This window comes from Neolamprologus multifasciatus, chromosome 13 (genome assembly GCF_963576455.1).
Source record: "Neolamprologus multifasciatus chromosome 13, fNeoMul1.2, whole genome shotgun sequence".
NCBI classification, from domain to species: domain Eukaryota; kingdom Metazoa; phylum Chordata; class Actinopteri; order Cichliformes; family Cichlidae; genus Neolamprologus; species Neolamprologus multifasciatus.
In genome coordinates this window covers 17719676-17740760 of record NC_140451.1, presented here as the reverse complement: position 1 = coordinate 17740760, position 21085 = coordinate 17719676, and the positions used below count along the sequence as shown (strand labels likewise).

General features: G+C 40.9%; 1 protein-coding gene and 1 pseudogene across 2 annotated transcripts in view; one reads left to right on the top strand and one right to left on the bottom strand.

Moving 5' to 3' along the window:
- Positions 1–21085, bottom strand: part of LOC146505370 (ATP-binding cassette sub-family C member 2-like) — a 62767-nt pseudogene that overhangs the window by 34824 nt on the left and 6858 nt on the right. Inside the window, exons 5-24 of the transcript XR_014877424.1 lie at positions 15238–15287; positions 14932–15054; positions 14786–14841; positions 14445–14700; positions 14153–14331; positions 10592–10769; positions 8650–8904; positions 8147–8212; positions 7840–7977; positions 7613–7759; positions 7448–7532; positions 7264–7330; positions 6984–7110; positions 5728–5904; positions 5352–5519; positions 4598–4781; positions 4231–4366; positions 3998–4089; positions 3693–3935; positions 2241–2395 (exon numbers count right to left, since the gene is read on the bottom strand). The product of XR_014877424.1 is annotated as an ATP-binding cassette sub-family C member 2-like (transcript). The remainder of the gene's footprint in view (positions 1–2240; positions 2396–3692; positions 3936–3997; positions 4090–4230; positions 4367–4597; positions 4782–5351; positions 5520–5727; positions 5905–6983; positions 7111–7263; positions 7331–7447; positions 7533–7612; positions 7760–7839; positions 7978–8146; positions 8213–8649; positions 8905–10591; positions 10770–14152; positions 14332–14444; positions 14701–14785; positions 14842–14931; positions 15055–15237; positions 15288–21085) is intronic.
- LOC146505371 (uncharacterized) lies at positions 15868–19330 on the top strand. The gene has a single exon (XM_085181763.1). The coding sequence runs from the start codon at positions 15890–15892 to the stop codon at positions 19316–19318; it is 3429 nt and encodes a 1142-aa protein (XP_085037889.1). The 5' UTR covers positions 15868–15889; the 3' UTR covers positions 19319–19330.

Sequence of the window (21085 nt, the reverse complement as noted above, 5' to 3'; positions counted from 1 at the left end):
CGCCCCCAGAAATTGGCGGGTCATTCCCCTCATCCCCAGACTCTGCTTCCTCCTCGGAAGATGCGTCAGTGGGATTAAGGAGGTCCTCGAAGTATTCCTTCCACCGCCTGACAATTTTCTCAGTCGACGTCAGCAGCGCTCCGCCAGCACTATACACAGTGCAGGTAGAGCACCGCTTTCCCCTCCTGAGACGCCTGACGGTTTGCCAGAACCTCTTCGAGGCAGTCCGAAAGTCTTTTTCCATGGCCTCTCCGAACTCCTCCCACACCCGAGTTTTTGCTTCAGCCACTGCCCGAGCCGCATTCCGCTTGGCCTGTCGATACCTGTCGGCTGCCTCCAGAGTCCCACAGGCTAACCAAGCCCGATAGGACTCCTTCTTCAGCCTGGTGGCTCCCTTCACCTCTGGTGTCCACCATTTGGTGGACACCAGAGGATTACCACCACGGCAGGCACCAACCACCTTGCGGCCGCAGCTCAATGCAGCAGCTTCGGCAATGGAGGCGCTGAACATGGTCCATTCGGACTCAATGTCCCCCGCCTCCCTCGGAATGCTGTTGAAGCTCTGCCGGAGGTGTGCGTTGAAGATCTCGCGGACTGGGGCCTCTGCTAGTCGTTCCCAGCACACCCTCACTACGCGTTTAGGTGCACCAGGTCTGTCCAGCGTCCTCCCCCGCCACCTGATCCAACTCACCACCAGGTGGTGATCAGTTGACAGCTCAGCCCCTCTCTTTACCCGAGTGTCCAGAACATATGGTCGCAGGTCTGGTGATACGATTACAAAATCGATCATCGACCTACGGCCTAGAGCGTCCTGGTGCCACGTGCACTTATGGACACTCTTATGTTCGAACAAGGTGTTCGTTTTACTTTGAAATGCCGTGTCTGATGTCAGTGTGTTCAGTTTTGCACCCTCCCTGTTTTGTCATGTTAACTAGGTTCAGTTGTGTCTCCCTCCTGTGTGTAGTTTCCCTGTTTCTCTCTGTGTATTTATAGTGTGTGTCCTCTCGTGCTCGCCGCTGGTCTGTCTGTGTTGTCTCCCTGAGTCACTCTGTGTTACTTCCGTGCGTTTCCCCCTGCATGTCCTTCTGTGGATTAAGGTTTCAGGTTGGTTTTACTACCTTCCCCAGTTTAGGTTTCCTTTAGGTTCTGCACATCTCTGTGTAAAAGCTCGAAGAGTTGAGCGCGCACGGGCAGAAATGTTGAGAGCGCAAGCAACGCATTGCGAGCGAGCGCAAATGCAAAAACTGAGCGAGAGGGGCTGCTATTGTGTGTGTGTATGGATAATACTGAAATACATTTTTTTGTGCGCAGCAATGAATTTTGTTCACTCAAATTTAGCTTTTCTTCACTCAAAATAAATTTCTCCTCAAAATAAATTTCTCCTCAAAATGCAACACTTGCACCTGCATTTATTTATTTTTTTACGTGTGCTCATTTTTTTTACGTGCGCTCAGAAAAGTGGCACAAAAATAACGCCATACCGCTAGCCGTGACACTTACAGCCATTCTAACGACTTAATAATTTAATAATTAATTATTTGTCCATTAAGACCCTTTTGTTGGTATAAGCAGGATGTGAGAATACAAGAGAAATGAGCTCCTTCTTCCCTTTTTCAACAAGTGGCTGAATTTAGCAGCCGCAGCTAACAGAGACAACAGATCTACACACATATTACAACATTAACGCAAATAGGTTGATTTGGGACTGTGCAAATAAAACTGAAATGAACTGAACAGCATATTGATTTATTGAATATATTCATATTAAATTCATATTGACTCATAGGGAGTCATCTAATTGTTTGAGGGGTTTTTCTTGATTGTTGTAAGAGCTTTACCTTCACAATACAATGTACCTTTAGTGACTGTTATTGTGTGTCAGCACTAGATAAAATTGAACCGAACTGCATACTTGAGGAGGCACTTGGGAAGAAAGCCTCTTTAAAGAACGACTTAAGGAGAGAACAATTTTAAGAATATTTAGGATTGTATTAAAAATGTGAGATAAAGTGGGGAAATTAAATAATACAAGTGGATATACAACTTGCAACAAACACAAATAAAGCCTTTTTAAAAAATTTAATGTTTAGTTTTTTTCAATTTTTATCACTGTTATTTTAGAAATGACATTAAAAACTAGTTTGTTCTAGTTTGTATTTAAACATACAAGCCACAAGAAGGTAACATAAATATTGAAAACTATGAAAAGAATCCTTAAAAAGTGAACTACAAGATCCTACTTTGGCAAAGCGGTTGATCACTCTTCCAATAGGTGAAGTGTCAAAGAAAACCATAGGAACTCGCAGGATGTTGTTAAGAAGTCGTGAATGCAGGATACGAGATGCATCAATGGAAGCATTGGCTAGGAGCAGTGTGCCAAGGAACACAAAGAGACCTGCAATAAAAACAAGAAAGTTTCTAAATAATAGAACTACATTTTTAACAAAGTCAAATCCACTTTGGACAGAACCTTGAACTTACAGTAACACTCAGGTGTGCTTTTTCCTGCCTACTGATATAAAATGGCTGTTATTATTACAAAATAATATTTATTTTCGAAAATGCTAATTGTCATTAGGAATCTTGTTAACTGGAGACCAGACCAGGTTTGGATGTTCAGAAATTCTTAATGACAAAGTTTAGCTTGCATGAAATTCAGGGTTGCAGGGACTGGAACCTATCTCTGCTGCCACAGGGCAAGAGGGAAGGCACAAGCTGGACAAATCGACAGTCTGTCGCAGGGCTATAATGACAACACAAATAGTATTTCACTTTTTTCAAATTCAATTCTTATAAAAAAAAAAAATAGTTCAATCAGTAATATATGTACTGCATGTAAAGCTGAGCTCAAGATGAACCAAGGTCCAAATTGCCAGTCTTTTTACAATATAAAGCAACTGGAATAAAACATATCACTTTGACAATGTAATTGGTCACCCATTCACAATATGAAAGAGCAACCAGCACTATTTCATTGTTATCTGTACCAGCATTGGCAATTCAATAATAATTTCAATAATTTCCTGGGGTATGTTGATATCAACTATTCTTCCATTAGATTTTTATTTATATTAAAATAAAATGTGCTGCATGTCAAATGTACACACTTTTGGTGATTTTAATATCATATGAAAAGAAAAAACATACTTGAAAGGTGCAAATAAAATACTGTTAAAGAACTAATAAATAACAAATGTTTTCCCTCCCTTTGTACTCCTCTCTACTTTTATACTCATCTCCCTCTACATCAGCCCCATCATTCCCCCAGACCGAACAGCTCTGAAGCATCCACCTTATTTTTTGTTTTGTTTTGTTTTTCATTGATTTGTTTAGTTTTATTACACTTTTTCTTATTACACTGAGTAGTTTAGCTTGAGAAGATTCAGTTCAGCTTAAAAGAATTCTGTATATAAATAAATTCCTCCTAATTATTGACATAAGAAATTATAGGTGCCTATGCACTTTGCAGCATGGGTCCCTGTGACAAAGGGCCTAATGCACACAGTGCACAAGTCCTCTAGTACAATAAAAAGACTGGATGTTTAGGTTGTCTGAATAACGCTCTAAAAATGAGTGGATCCTAAATAACAGAGTAGGGAATTTTCCTGTCTGTAAGACATAAAGTTCCTTAACGTTAATTTGCACAAACCTGAAAATATTTGCAAATACAAAAGGAATGACTGTTCTATTACCCTGAGCCACTCCAAGAGCTCCAAACACTCCCACCCTTGTGTCCCTCTTCCAGGAAGGGTATGTCATGTTGTAGTACTCCACAGAATCACTGGTCCAGTCACTCAACCACAGATTTTGACCAATCAAAGCAGCGTTCTGGATGAAGTAAATCAAGAAAACCATGGCAGAATATCCCCAGCCCATGGCTCGCAGGTACTGCAGGAACACTGCAAACTTCACCTGGAAATCAGCGGGAGACGGCACTCAGGAAACAGGCTATCATTTGTTGTAATCTTGTGCTATTTGTAGAAAAACATTGTGTTACCTGTCCTGTCCTTCTCTATAAGCTTCTGGCCTTTCTGTGGTTCATCAGCATTTTCAGATTTTTTTATGGAAGTATTTCTTCTTAATCTGACACTAAAAAAGGTGAGAAAAATGATCTGGTAAAACATGATTAAATTATTATATATTGTCCATATGTGTTGCACATTCTGCTAAAGATGCTATTTGAGACAAGCTGTTTCCCTGGTTTCATCTGCAACTTTAACAAGCTCGAACCTGCCATTGCGGTGGCTGCGGCGGATGCTGTTTTCGTGCTCCAGTGTAAGAGAAACAGTGTCCTCCAAAGCACCGTCAGGTTGGGCATCGTCTCCACCTGGGATGAGCTCAAAGTCTTCTGCGTCCTGGCCCTCACCTAAAATAACAATATACATGGTGTTTTACATATGTGGCAGTAATTTATGGTATTTGGGTCAATATGTGAACAACATCAACACAAAGTACCCATAAATGATGACAAAAAGAAATTTAATTCATTCATATTTGTGATGTATAATTTTAGCATAGGTTTTGGTTTTACAGCTAACAAAAACATATGATGTGTGCAGATTATATTCCTAATATACTAAGAAAAGGTTGTAATCACCTGTTTCTGAATTTCTCTGATTGTTCTGCTCAGTGGCATATGTGTCAAGAAACTTAGAAAACGTTCCTCCACTGGCACGAAGGTTTTCATAGGATCCAACTTCAGAAATGACTCCATTCTCCAAAACCACTAGTTTATCCATGTAAGGCAGGAAGCTTATGCCATGAGTCACCAGGATACGAGTCTGTATGGTCAGCGATATATGAGACTGAAGTTTGAATTCACCAATCAAATAGGGTTAGATAGGATTTAGAAAAACATTGTTAAGTATTAAAGGAAAAGAAAGAAAAACACATAAATTATGTTTAAATATGTTTATAAATTGTATTTATCAAAAAGAGAATATGTTTCCGTTCACAGACTGAATTAACAATAATTGGTTTAATCATTTAAAAATCAGTTATAAAGCCAAACCTTTTCTAACTTGTAATTCCAGTTCCGAGTGGCTTTTATTCCTAACCTTTCATAATTAGCTATTCAGTTATCTTGATCATTTAGTGTGATATTTAGCCTATTGTAACCTCTACGTAATGCTCTGGTCCTGGGTAAAATGAGGTAAAATACTATAAATTAGACACCATGTTTTCTAAGCAAGTAACAGCTGGAATATCCTGTGCAGATAGTATTTCATGTCAAGATTCATCAGAAGAAATTAAATGGGAAATGGTCGAGTTATTTTCACTTTAAATACTGATTTCTATTTAAAATATTAATTTTAAAGTAAAATGTTTAGCATATGTTTTTAAGCACAAACCTTGTCTTTAAGTAATCCATTGGGTCCAATTAGATTTTCAAATAGATGCTTTCCTACATGAGAGTCCACAGCAGACAAAGGGTCATCTAATAGATAAATATCAGCCTGACTGTAGACTGCTCTGGCTAAGCTCACACGCTGCTTTTGACCCCCTGAGAGATTGATACCCTGAAAAGAGAAGAAAGGAGGGGAAAAGAGACACACTCTTTTAGCCTTTCCTTTATAATCAGAAGAGCTCTTCTGTTTTGTTACTTTTTTTATGTATTTAAGAAACAAATATTTTACATGTGTTTACAATAAACGCCATACACCGCATTTGCATACAGGAAAAATACTTATGTAACCAAAAACCTGAACCGTTCAAAGTGTAACTCACTTTCTCTCCAATCTCAGTGAGGTCTCCTCCAGGCAGCAGCTCAAGGTCAAGGGCAAGAGCACAGGCCTGTATGACTTTTTTGAAGTTCTCTTCCTCATGTGGAGATCCAAACAAGATATTATCCTTCAAAGTAGCATTTTGGATCCAGGCTTGCTGTGGTACAAAAGCAAGAGAACCCTGGAAAGAAACAAATTATGACTCAATTACAGATGTCTCACTACATCTATCTTATCATAAAAAAATGGCATCCACACGTTTTTATCCAGACCAAACACTACAGTTGCTAGGTGAAAAACAAATAATTTTACTGGAAATCTAAGAGAACAGTTTATTCTGTGGGTAAAATGGTTTGAGTTATAAGCAAATCATCTGCCTCCATTTCACAAAATTTGTGCAGAAATATACTTCTTTATTCAGCTGTTTTCTCCTTCAACACTGATGAGTTTAGACCGGATTATCAAAACTGGCTTGAATGAATTAGGCTGGTGATGTTTTTTTTTATTTCTGCATCTTTACTTTGTTTCTTAAAGTCTTTAATGTTTAATTGGTGAATTATTTAAAAAAAAATTAAAATATTGTATTGTGATTGTTAAATTCTACGCTTTTTGTCTTCCTTGAATGTAACTACTACTATGTAGATCACAAAACATTTATGCTTTTCATGTAGACATATTGTTTTCAGTGGGACTCTATGAGTCTGAATACACTATGAACTTTTTGGGATTTCCTTATCTGGATGATTGAGAATGCATAAAGATACTGCTATATAGAGGAATTTTATACTTTTAGTCATTAAATAAACTGAGTAAATGATTCAATCAACATTGAATTTCTCTGTATTTAAAAAACAAAAAAATAAGGAACATGACTTCCTCATGGAATAATAAAGTATTCTGATTCTGATAATCTCCTGAAAAAGTCTGCCTTCTTGAGAGATGAGGGAAGGCGCTGAAGTAAAAACTGAAGCAAACTTAATTTGATTATGCCACAATCATGCTACATGTTGAGTTAAAAAAACATTTGTGTGAACATTTATGTTATTTTAGTTAAGACGTAATTAGATGTATATCTTTGCTTTGTTAGCTAAAGCCTTTAATGTTTAATTATTGCATTCTTAAAAAAAACAAAAAATATTGTAATGTGATTGTTAAAGTCTTCTATGCTTTATTGTTTATTTTATGTGTTTGTTTTTGTTTTATTTTGCATGTTTTTTTTTAACACATACTTATAAATACAAACGGGAAAAAAGCCATTACCCTAATGTTGATAAAACCTTTGGTATTGTGCATCTCTCCAAGGAGGGCTGACATAAGAGACGACTTTCCTGACCCAACAGCTCCCACTACAGCAACCAACCGACCAGGCTCAATGTCCAAATTCACACTGGACACACATAATAACTATACTCAATGCTGTGAACACATCAGGGGCAAATAAACAGACTCGAAAAACTGAAGCAATGCTAAAAAATCCCGGTGAACATCTCACAGTTAATTAAGTTAACTAGTAACTTTTTGATGACCAACACAGACAAACTCTTTCAGCAGAGGCTTTGTATCTTTTTCCCAAGCAAAGGAACCATCACATATGCTCACAGCAGTATCTAAAAAATGAACACAGACCAAGACAGAGCTTAACAGATGAACCGCACACATAAAAACTGTGACTAAGCTTCAATCTTCAGCTGTAGAACAAGTGCAAATTCTAATGGTGAACATACTGAAACTGGGGTCTTGGCGCACAATGTCACTGTCGATGTCTTCCCCTGCCAGAAACTTCTCCAGGCGCTTCTTAGACACTGCTGTCTGAAAATTCAAAGAACAGATTAAGTTTGATGTTATCACAGGCTTGATCACATGTGCGTGATGTAGCTCTGTTCACTTACTTGTACAATGGAAGCAATGAGCATGGGCAGCATGGTAAGAGGAGCTCGGAGGATGTTGAAGAGAGAGATGGAAGTAAAAGCTTTCTCAGCAGTTAACACATTATCATTGCTCACACTAACAAATACTGCAAACGTGGCCAGAGAAACCTGCAAGTACAGACAGTTTAAGAAAAAAGGTCGTTTAGCATTGGAATCTAGTCTCTGCGAAGCTCTCTGAAAGAACTCACCAGAGCTGGACTGCAGCGGAAGGTAAGGGTGGAGAAGGAGTGTAGGTAGGCAAACTTCTTCATGACTTTTAGTTCTTCCCCTCTAATGTCTTCCACCTGCTTCTGGAAGGATGGCTCCCAAGCATAAAGCTTCAGAATCTGGTGGGAGACAAAAGAAAAAGACAGGGAGGAGGCAGTGAGGCAGAAGGAAGGGTGCGGCAGCAGAGCACTTATGGTTCAAGTTACTGCAGTTTCTTGAAGCATCAATGTCTTACATCTAAGGAAGGCATCTACACACACCATGAATACACTGAATAAGGGAGCTCACCTTGATCCCATTTAGAATTTCATTCATGATTTTCATTCTCTTATCTTTAAAGTTCATGTTCTCTATCTGAAAAGAGACACAATGTAGCTCATGTTAAACAGGCAATAAGACAATACTTAAATAAAGTGTTTTGAACAGCAATTTTTCACCAGCAAGAATCGCATGTTGAAAGTTACAGAGATCACTTTCTTCACATTAATGTTAATATTAATTAAACTCCAAAGAAATTTTTGGTCTGTTTATAGAAGGGAGACTGGTCTATGAGAGCAAATCTGTATGTTGACTGTGAGACACGTGGCTGAGCCTGCATGCTATGTCACTCAATTGTCCAACTACTTTTGAGGGGGACTGTATCAAAATCTATTAAACAGTCAATGCAATACTAAACATCTTGAATAAAACTTTAAAATTTGCAGTTTAATCTCATCTTGAATTATCTTGATTTAGAATTTCGCACAGAGGTTTACAGAAGCAAAGAAGATTTGGCAAGTATTTCCCCTGACCTGTAGTTTTCTGGCCTTGGTTGCTAGCACTGCATTGGTTGGAATTATTAACACCATGACTCCCAGTCCTGCCAACACAGAAGGTCCTAACTCCAGCCACAGGAAAACAATGGATATGATGATCTGCAGAGGGCAGGACCACAGCAGGTGGATAAAGTTGGTCACATCATTGAAGCGCTGGGCATCTGCTGACATCAGGTTCACCATTTCCCCTACTGTAGACTCCTTACGAGTGTCATTGGACACCACTAATGCCTTAGAAAAGGGATAAAAAGGGCAAATAATTTAGAAAGTGGGGTGGAAATTAAGTAAGAGAAGCATATAAGTGATATTTTTTCTTACTCTGTATGTTTTAGTACATCAACAAAGCAGGAGATGGGTCTTTGTGTCACTTTTCTTTTAAACCATAACCCTACTCTAACCCTATATATTGAAAAAAGCAAAGCTGACCCTCTTTAAGAAATAATGTAAATAGTTTTTCTGTGACAAGTATGTGCTAATAAAAGTTATTTAAAACTGAAACATCTGACAACTTGTCATGGTCCTGGGTCGGTGACCCAGTGTTTTTGGTTATGTACTTTTATTTTTCATAGTTTTGTATTTTCTAGGGTTTAGTGGTGTTCCCTCTGTTTGGTGTCATCCCTGCTTGTGCATTCCCTTAGTGTAGTAGGTCTCTGTGTTTTGTCCGCGTCTCTGAGTCTGTGTCATTATGTGTATGTGTTTCCTGTTTTACTTTGAAGGGCTCTGTCAGTGTGTTCTGTTTACGTTTCCCCTGCCTCGTCAGTTGTCATGTCTTCCAGGTGTGTTCCCCTCCTGTTTCCCATCCCCTGATTCCTGGCGTGTGTATTTGTTGGCTGTATCCCAATTCAGGGTCTGCAGCCTTAAAGTACGCAGCCTCAACGATCCTCAAGGGCCGCGTACTTAAAGACCGCTAAGGCCGGAAGTGCGAGGCTTGTGAAATGGGACGGTCTAGCCTCCGTTGCGCTGCCCAGGTTGCCTAGCAACCATGATACTAACAGCTGGAAACGTTTCATACAGCTTTGTTTGACAGAAATGAAGGAGAAAATCTTTTGTTCATTTGTTTGTTTGTTTCTACATGAGCTTTGATCATTCTCTGTAAGATTAAGGTCAGCTATTGAACGGCGTATATTTTAAAGTAAAGGTTTTAAAACCAAGTTAGTACAAACGTCACTAATGTCACATAACTTATATATATTTCATGTTCTTCGTTATTAAACATTTGCACATAAATAAGTGACATAATATTCAGTACTTACTTAAAGTTTACTCTTCGGGCGCCCCTCATCTGCCGTTTTTTTTTCGGCAAAATTATCCACACCCACCGCCGCGCTATGCATTCTCGGATATGTTGGGCCACGAAGTCTACACCGCCACATCCTTAAAATTCAGGGAAATGAAGGACGCATTTGAGGGCCGCATTTCGAGCAGCCTTCGAATTGGGACAGCCTTCGTCGCATCGCGGTGACGTAATCGGCCTTAAAATGCGGCCTTTAAGGCTGCAGACCCTGAATTGGGATACAGCCATAGTGTGTGTTACCTCGTTGCTGGTTCGTCTGTGTTGTTTCCCCTCGGTCTCCCTGCGTCTCTCCGTATGTATTTCCCCGGACCTCCCTGCATCTTCGTTTCTGGTTTGTTTTGTTAGTTTTACCCAGTTTAGGTTCTAGTTTTATGTTCCCAGTGCCATTGTTGTTTGTATTTCCTTTTGGTTTGATAAATACTCACCTGCACCTGAGCTGCCGCATTTTGGGTCCTAATATATTCCACACGTCTGCCACACCGGACATGACACAACTGACTTAAGCAGAAAATAATGACTAGTAATTTTTTTCTTCTAATGTGTAACAGTAATTTATATTATACAGCATTGATTTTTTTTTCACACCAATGTCAATAAATGGTGTTCTGTCACGCCTGTTTTTACCTTTTTATACACAGCAGCCATAAGTGCAGTGTGAACCTTCATGCCCAGCACATGGCAGCGCTGGAAATACTGCTGTAGGGTCAGAGACTGTAGCAGAGCCACCACCATCAGCAACACTGCATACAAATAGCCCTCCCAGGCATATCTGGATTTGTCCTGAGTGAACGAGATCGTCAATCTAGGAAAAACCGATAAAAAGAAGAAAACATGCTAATCTCCAGCTTCATCTTTAGCACTTATCTAACAATGTCCTCATTTCATCCTGCCACTCCTGTTATCGGTTATGAATGACTAGTGTCAAGACGTGAGGGACAGAGAGAGATTAAAGATCCCCTGCCTTCTTCTCATCACATCAGAGAGAGGGTGAAAAGGCTTAACATCCCTTTTTTTTTTAAGTGATTTATAGTTTTAATCTTTATTTTTATCCTCATTTTTTATTGTTTTTTTAATTTTTGTTTAAAGATAAATCAAAATATAAGCTTGATCAATATGTTAAATGAGAAATGTAGTTTGAGTAGTGAAACAGTCTAGATTTTGTGTCTGTAGACATGATCCAACTTAGTTCTTTACCTATTGGTGTCAGCAATGTGAAGGATGTCTCTTAAATGTTCAAATGTCATGAGATCTTATAAGTTAAGAATTACGAAGAAAATGTAAAGAAGTGATGTTGAAGTAAACTTTCATAAATCAGATAGATAGTGTGTGGTTGGACATCAGATGATCTTAAGTCAGCAATGTGTTTGAATGACTAGATAGGAGGAGAGAGAAGGGGGGGCAAACAGGCACTTGGCTGAGTATAAAAGAGAGCGCCCAGATGCATTCTTTGCTCTTCCCTTCGTCTGCTGTGAGATGAACAGTTCAGAAGATTGGATCTCAAAGTGAACTTTGTGCCTGACGGAGGCCAGGACTACAGAACACTGAGATAAGCACATCTTCAGACCTGGGCGTGCCTGTGTCCTCTCCAACGTTAAGAACAAACTCAGCATTAAATTCACCTTTTAACCCGTTGTGAAACAGTACAGGTAAAAATCTGAGTATTGACCCATTTTAATGTAAATAGCTCTTACGGGTTACTTCAGCCCTTTACGCATAACATACCCTTGAGGCCTACTGTCAAGCCCTCTAAAGCTAACCCACTTAAATACCAAGCACACCAATAAAGAGGGGAGCCGCTGTAACTATGTGCCTGACGGAGGCCAGGACTGCAAGGCTACTCGGGTCCCTGGATTTTATCAGATAAGCAGGGAAGACATACGGATGATTTTGAGACCATTAAAGCTGGGCGAGCTCCCTGAGCCACATCAGCCCCATCTGAACTCTGCATTACCTGCTGGGTAATACTCATATAGCAATTAGAACTTCTTAAACAGAGAGCTGACCCAGACTTCCTGTATTGGGGTGCTGGTCCCGCAGACTGACAATAGGGAATAGTTAACCCAAAGGATTGTACAAGGTAACTGCAAGTGAATAAAAAAAAACAAACATCTGTGACAGATAATTGTATAAATTCCTTTCCTTTTGTTAAGGAATATATATATATTTTTTAGTACTTATTTTCTGATTATTTTTGTCTTATGCAGGCCAGAATATTAAGAGGCCACTTTTCACTCATTAAGTGTTTTAAAGGTCATAAATTGCTGCGCAAGACTGGAACACTGTGCAGAACAGGGAGTCTTGCGCAGAGCTGCAGAGTGTAGGCAGAAGTTGTTTTGATCAAAACTGTGTGTGATGTGTAAGTACCAAAATAACAGGAGGAGGGAGTTGACTATAATCAGTGTTGGGAATGTTACTTTTAAAATGTATTCCATTACAGATTACAGAATACATGCCCCAAAATGTATTCTGTAACGTATTCCGTTACGTTACTCAATGAGAGTAACGTATTCTGAATACTTTGGATTACTTAATATATTATCATGCTGTTTACAACTACGTGAATGTACTATTGCTGTGATTTATTACTGTTACTGAAGGTCCGTAGTAAAGGGACCTCTGTGGGTTCTGTGTCGGGCTCATAGCCGAAAAATAGCTTTACTTTGTTGTCTGGGTCAACTTTGCTTGCATGAGACAGAGACAGGCGTTGAAAGGCTGCTCCAACGGAACTTATTGTTTTTGGAGGAAAACACGAACACGGTGTAATGTCGAGTCTTAATAGCTTACTTACAACTGGGCTCGTCAGGCACTCTTCTTGGCTGCAGTGGTTATTATTATATTTACATGCTTCCAGCTCCCGTTTTTGCTCGATGACAGCTCATACTTTTCCTTTTTCTCCCTCCCTCGCTCACAGACACATAACGGGTATGGCAGTCCATTCTCACTGCCGCACCCGACTACACTGCCTATGATTCTACATTCTTTAGAGCTATACCTGTAGCATTCTGCCTATTAGCTTAGCACAACAACAACAAAAAGGCCTCTCTCACCCAGGAAACACGCAGAGACCCTGTAACCATGGCAACCGTAACGCTCCCACCCGGAACAACAGAACATAGCTGTCAAACAAAACCCAAACAGTCCTGACCGCCACAATATGAAACAGGAAAGTACAGCTGTGTAATCCATTTATTTCAACAAAGTAACTGTATTCTAAATACCACCTTTTTAAACTGTAACTTATTGTTTTTGGAGGAAAACACAAACACGGTGTACTGTCAAGTCTTAATAGCTTACTTACAACTGGGCTAGTCAGGCACTCTTCTTGGCTGCAGTGGTTATTATTATATTTACATGCTTCCAGCTCCCGTTTTTGCTCGATGACAGCTAGTACTTTTCCTTTTTCTCCCTCCCTCGCTCACAGACACATAACGGGTATGACAGTCCATTCTCACTGCAGCACCTGACTACACTGCCTATGATGCTACATTCTTTAGAGCTATACCTGTAGCATTCTGCCTATTAGCTTAGCACAACAACAACAAAAAGGCGCTCTCTCTCACCCAGGAAACATGCAGAGAGAGAGAGTGTCACCCTGTAACCATGGCAACCGTAACGCTGCCACCTGGAACAACAAAACCCAAACAGTCCTGACCCGCCACAATATGAAACAGGAAAGTACCGCCATGTAATCCATTTATTTCAACAAAGTAACTGTATAAATACCACCTTTTTAAACGGTAACTGTAACGGAATACAGTTACTCATATTTTGTATTTTAAATACGTAACGGCGGTACATGTAATCCGTTACTCCCCAACACTGACTATAATATAGGCTATAGGCTTCTAATGCTTCAGATCTGCAGATGCTTACCATCGTGCGAATCTCTCTTCCGGAAAATAATATATTGAATAAAATGATTATAAATACTTTGACCACTCTGAGTCTGCATCTTCTCTGTCCAGTAGAAGAATAAAAAGAACTGGGTTCAATACTTTCCTTTTCTTTTTGAAAAGTATGCATCAGAAAGTCAGAACAGTGAACTATTAAGAGACCACTGTAGTCCATAGGGTACAACACAGCTGAGTTGCTGGTTTAAGTCCAGCGACATTGTACAAGCACAACATTGTTCTTCTCTTAAATCTGTTGTTTTATTTCTGTAACGTTCTGTAATATCTTACTCACTTAAGGAGCTGAGGACTGACAAAGGTTAACACATCCTGCAGAAGTTTGAAGCAGAAAGATTCAATCAGAATCCTTTTAAAGGTCTTGTAAATGGTGGTAATCAGCCATGAATTGGGATAGTTCTCTTCCTCCTTATTGTCCTTTTTCTTCTTTTCATCTTCTTTCTTCCCCCTTTCCTCCTAAAGATTATTCAGAAAAAAACATAGTGATGTTGATTAGTGGTGTTATTAAAATCCATTTAGACTGTAGCTCAATATAGTGTACATTTGTGGAAGTGTTTGAATGCTCTCACCATCATTAGTACATCCTGACTGACTCCTTTCCCCAGACCACTGGAAAGCCCATTTTGCTGTGGGTCTTCCTGGGCACTGTCTCTGGTTTTAGCTGATTTCTTTTTCATCCTGTTCTGGAAGCGGACCCTAGCTGCATTCAACTCAGGCTTCATGAAATGCTGGAAACGCTCATTGATGAAAGCAGTGCTATCACTCTCATTCAGATCCCACATGTCCTCCTGAACCAGAGGTTGTTTGTAGCCTTTTAAGACCATACTGTAAAAACAATGAGAACTTTGAAAACATGGAGCACATATGTAGGTGCTTGTTAAGATTCCTACTATACTGACTTTAATGTTACCTGTTTAACCAGTTTAAAGTAATTCTGCTCAAAAATGCTGCACCTGCTTCAGGATTCTGTGGATAAAGACAAGATTAACGTCCGACTCCTTATGAACTTTGCCCTCTGAAAACAAACAAGCAAAATCAATAACAAATAAAGGGTACCTTTTTTATAAAGTCTTTAGCTTCTGGGGGAATATCAGCCATAATAGAAAGAACTAGTGCAATCAGTTCAAGCCCAAAAGAAATGTAGAAAAGGCTGAAACGTGGGACATCACGGACCTCGCCCTAATTGCCAAAAATGAGAGAAAGAAAAACTTTAAAGGGTCCCGAAGAAAAATGAAAATGGTGTGTTACTCAAGATATGGAGAGCTAAAAGACAATCATATAAAGTTATTGCACCATGTCTGAGTAAATCTACTATTTGTCTTCTACTTTAAATCCAATTTGATCACATGTCTTCACTCATACCAGTCTGAGAGCCTCTCGTAGGAGGGTCTGGAAAGGAAAGATGTCACACACTTGTTACATCCCCTAGGAGGATGTCTCTTCTCACTACTAACTCTTTGTTTTGTCCAGGCTCCACCTCCTCTGTCCTGATTGGATGCTGCGCAGAGTCCGGCTGATTGGTAATCAGCAGAGCACTATTTAAGGCCTGTGGAGCTGTGCTTCTGGGCCTCTGGCCATTTTGGTTGCCATACTTGAGCAGGCTTGCATGCCTTTGTAGCTGTTATGAGCATTGTTGTTGTCATGTCCAGACTGCTTGTAGGGGAGAGCTGCCTTTTGCTTTGACACCCTGTTTTTTCCTGTTCATGTGCTGTTAGGTAGGTTATGGTTATAGGTTGTATGTTTTGTTTCTTTGGAGTTAGGTAAGTTTCTTTTATTTCTACATCAGGGATGTTATGTTTGTTATGTTGGCCTTGGCTCTCCCTGACGTTACACCTCAGTCTGGACTCAAATCCCATCTCCAATGTTAAATAAACCTACTAAAATTACCATCTTGGCTCCTCCTTCTCTATCCACCTTTATGTTCGTCCCTCCAACCCCCTAGATTAGCCAGGGGACGTAACATAAATTGGGCGGCTCGTCCGGGAGACGAGAGGTGGTGGCAGAGGTGGTTAGTATGGCAACTGGTGTTTTCAGTTTGAGTGCATTTTTGAGTAGTCCTTCTTGGGAGGAGCTAAATGTGTGTAGAAAACATGATTTGTTTGCTATAGCAGCACACTTTGATTTAAATGTATCAAGGCAATTGGTGAAAGAGGACTTGAAAATTGCTGTTTCAAACAAACTTGTGGAAGAAGGCCTGCTTCCTGTTTCTAAACCACCTTGTTTGCCAGTTCCTCTTGACAGGGCCCCTAACGAAGGAGTGAAGCCTGCTGTGTTAAAGGAGGAAGGACAAAACCCTGCTGCTGTGGAGCAACAAACGGTGGAAAAGTTAAGCACTAATGGCTCACCTTCTTTTGCTACTCCATCTTCTCCTCGTTCAAGACAAGAAGTGTTACTCAAGGTACGTTTGGCTAAGTTACAATTGGAGGCTCAGGATAAAGCCCAAGCTCGTCAGGCAGAGCTGGATCTTCGCAGGTTGGAGTTGGAAGCAGAGACAGAAAAGGCGTTAAAGCTGAAAAGGTTGGAGCTGGAGTTGCAGATTGAAAGGGAGGTCAGACTGCGTCAGTTGGAGTTACAGGCACAGACTTCAAGAAGCACTACTACTCAACCTAGTTCTGCAAATCCATCTGTTGGTGAAACAACCTCCTCCCACGTAAGCCCAGGTGGTTTTAATGTGAGTAAAAACATTGTGTTGGTACCTCCATTTCGTGAATCAGAAGTTGATACATATTTCAATGTGTTTGAACGTGTTGCTGCCTCATTGCACTGGCCGAGAGACGTTTGGCCATTGCTTCTCCAGTGCAAATTGGTAGGCAAAGCACAAGAAGTCTGTTCTGCTTTGTCTTTGGAAGAAAGTTTGAAATATGATGTAGTGAAATCTGCTATCCTTGCTGCTTATGAACTGGTTCCTGAAGCGTATAGGCAACGCTTTCGCAATCACAAAAGAACAGCAAATCAGACTTTTGTAGAGTTTGCTCGTGAAAAAGCTACTCTTTTTGATAGATGGATAACAGCAAGTAAAGTTCCTGACTACAACTCCTTACGTGAACTGATACTGCTGGAAGAGTTCAAAAATGGCCTGCCAGAACGCATTGTTGTACATCTTAATGAACAGAAGGTTTCCACTTTGAAAGAAGCAGCTGTGATAGCTGATGAATTTGTGTTGACTCATAAAACTGTTTTTGTGCAGAAACGTGAAGTTGCCACCAGAGAACCTCCCCCACGAAAGGATCCTTCAAGCCCACGACAGACTTTTGCTTCAAGGACTGAAAGGGAATGTTTCTATTGTCATAAACTTGGCCATGTTGTTGTTGAATGTCCTGCTTTGAAACGCAAGAACCAGTCACCAAAAGGAGTGGGTTTAATTAAAACCATTCACGCTGAGAGAGGGGGCCAAAGTGAAGGAGTTGATCCCTGCTTCAAACCCTTCCTCTTTGATGGCACTGTGTCATTGACTGGGAAGCCTGAGGATGAAAAACCCATTCGAATACTCAGAGATACGGGAGGGTCACGATCTGTGATGTTATCTGATGTATTACCCTTGAGTGACCTTTCCTCTTGTCATGGTAGCATTCTGATTCAAAGAGTTGAAATGGGCTATGTTGAAGCTCCTTTGCATTATGTATACATCAAGTCAAAGTTGGTTAATGGCATTTTCTCTGTGGCAGTACGCCCCTCACTTCCCATAAAAGGGGTGCAGTTCATTTTGGGAAATGATATTGCTGGTGGAAAAGTGCAATCTGTTCCCGAAGTAACAAACGATCCAGAATCAAACTTGAAGAGCAACGACCTAGCAACATGTTTCCCATCTGTTTTTCCTGCTTGTGTTCTCACCAGGGCTCAGACGAGACGTAAAGCTGCAGAGATTGTTTTGTCAGACTCTTCGTTGGCTCAGGCTCTGGCTACAGATGATTTGCAAACCCTGATTGATCCTAAAAGTGGCTCAAAGGATACTACTGAGAGGTGGAAGGATCTCCATCTCTCACAGTTAGACTTGCCAGTCGCACGTGAAAGCCTTATTGCTGCTCAGAAGTCTGATCCCTCATTGTCTAAATGCTTTGCTTCTCTTTCTGAAACAGGAAATAAAAAGGCTTCTTATTTCTTGGAAGATGGGGTCTTGATGCGCAAGTGGACTGCACACCCAATTTTAACAGCGGCCGTAGAGGGAAGCTGTTCTGATGACTGTGACTGGAGCACTACTTACCAGATTGTTGTGCCTCTTGAGTATCGTCACTACGTAGTCTCCCTTGCACATGAGCACCCCCTGTCTGGTCATTTGGGAGTTACAAAAACGTACAATAAGATACTCAACCATTTCTTTTGGCCAGGATTGAAGGCTGATGTAGTTGAGTTTTGCCGCACTTGTAAAACATGTCAGATTGCAGGAAAGCCAAACCAGACAGTTCCTATAGCTCCTCTTCATCCTATACCAGTACTCGGTGAACCTTTTGAGCGTGTCATTGTGGACTGTGTTGGTCCATTGCCCAAGACGAAGAATGGTAATCAGTTTTTACTGACTGCAATGTGTACTTCGACTCGTTTTCCTGAAGCTGTCCCACTCAGAAGAATAACTGCACCTTTGGTGATTAAAGTTTTGACAAAGTTCTTTACTACTTTTGGTCTACCAAAAGTAGTCCAGACAGACCAAGGAACTAACTTTCTGTCTAAACTTTTCAAGCAGGTCATGCAGACTCTTGGGATTAAGCATGTTGTGTCAAGTGCGTACCACCCTGAGTCTCAAGGAGCATTAGAGCGCTGGCATCAGACACTCAAGGCAACGTTGCAGAAATACTGCTTGGATACTGGAAAAGAGTGGGATGAGGGAGTACCCCTGATGGTGTTTGCCATGCGTGAAGCTAAGCAAGAATCCCTTGGGTTTAGCCCAAATGAACTAGTATTTGGTCACTCTGTTCGGGGACCTTTGAAGTTGTTGAAAGAACAGTTCTTGTCAACAGACCATGTTGTGAAAACTAATGTTCTGGATTATGTTTCACAGTTCAGAGAGCGCCTCCATAAGGCCAGGTTGGCAGCTGCAGAAGCCCTCTCCTCTGCTCAGGGGAAGATGAAAAGTTGGTATGATAAGAAAGCCGTTCCTCGATCTTTCAATCCAGGTGACAAGGTTTTGGTTCTTCTACCAACTGCTAGCTCTGCATTGTCTGCCCGCTTCTGTGGACCATACCAGGTGGATAAGAAAGTAAATGACACTGACTATGTGATTAAAACCCCAGACAGGAAGCGTAAAACGCGCCTGTGCCATCTCAATATGCTCAAACCTTTTCATTCTAGAGCTGATCCTCTCTGTGGTCCTGCAGATGAGTCTGTGGCGTCTCCATCAGAGCAAATCTCATCTCCAGAAACTCTCTTGTTGAACTCTTCCTCAGGATTGAGGACGAGTTTAGATGAGGACGGGCTCAAACTTTGTGATGCCAGCTGCCAGAATGCTTAATTCTGAGGTACTGTCCCAGTTGTCTATATATGTCTCACTTGACCCGTGAGCAACAGTTGGACATTGAAAGGCTCATCAACATTCATTAAAACTCTTTGGGGACATGCCTTCCCGTACTACTGTAATAGAGCATGACATTGATGTTGGGAATGCAGTGCCTATTAAGCAGCATGCTTACCGTGTGAATATGGCAAAAAGGGAAATGATGAACAAAGAAGTAGACTACCTTCTGAAGCATGGATTGGCTATCCCAAGCTATAGTCCATGGAGCTCTCCGTGCCTGGTTACGCCAAAATCAGATGGAACACCTCGCTTTTGCACAGATTTCCGCAAGGTAAATGCAGTAACAGTACCTGATTCCTTCCCACTGCCCCGTATTGAGGACTGTATTGACAGCATCGGATCTGCTGCTTATGTGAGTAAGCTTGACCTTAAAGGTTATTGGCAAGTACCTTTGACAGAAAGAGCATCAGAAATCTCAGCTTTCGTAACACCTGATCACTTTTTACAATATACAGTCATGGCATTTGGAATGAGAAATGCTCCTGCTACCTTTCAGAGGTTAATGTCAACTGTATTATCTGGTGTAGCAAACTGTAATGTTTATCTTGATGATGTGGTCATCTATTCTTCCAACTGGTCAGAGCATGTCGATACTTTAGCCACTGTGTTCGAGCGTTTAGCTGATGCTTCCTTGACCCTCAACTTGGCTAAATGCGAGTTTGGTAAGGCTACCGTGACCTACCTTGGAAAGGAAGTTGGGCAGGGCAAGGTTCGCCCTATCAGTGCAAAGGTTAATGCCATCCTCAACTTTCCTGTGCCAACAACACGCCGTGAGCTGCGCAGATTTCTGGGGATGGTTGGTTACTACAGGTGTTTCTGTAGGAATTTTTCTGAAGTCGTAACACCACTAACAAACCTGTGTAGCCCGAAGGTACCATTCATTTGGAGTCCTGAGTGTCAACATGCTTTTGAATGTGCAAAAGGTCTTCTGTCGAGTTCACCTGTTCTTGTTGCTCCAGACTCTTCTAAACCTTTCAAGCTTGAAGTGGATGCCAGTGAGGTGGGGGCTGGAGCTGTTCTTCTTCAAGATGATGGACAAGGAGTGAGTCATCCTGTCTGCTTCTTTGGCAAGAAGTTCGATACTCATCAAAGACGATACTCGACAATTTTAAGGAGACTCTGGCCATGCTTCTGGCTCTTCAACATTTTGATGTGTACGTGGGATCTACGTCCCAACCTGTAGAGGTCTTCACTGATCACAATCCTCTCGTGTTCCTCTCTCGTATGTATATCAACGATTGATGAGGTGGGCCTTAATTTCACAAAATTACAACATTGAAATAAAGCATAAGAGAGGATGTGAAAATATTGTGGCAGATGCCCTCTCAAGAATGTGATGGTGTAAGGTTGACAAACTTATACGTTTGTTTTTCTGGGTGGGGGTGTTACATCCCCTAGGAGGATGTCTCTTCTCACTACTAACTCTTTGTTTTGTCCAGGCTCCACCTCCTCTGTCCTGATTGGATGCTGCGCAGAGTCCGGCTGATTGGTAATCAGCAGAGCACTATTTAAGGCCTGTGGAGCTGTGCTTCTGGGCCTCTGGCAATTTTGGTTGCCATACTTGAGCAGGCTTGCATGCCTTTGTAGCTGGTATGAGCATTGTTGTTGTCATGTCCAGACTGCTTGTAGGGGAGAGCTGCCTTTTGCTTTGACACCCTGTTTTTTCCTGTTTATGTGCTGTTAGGTAGGTTATGGTTATAGGTT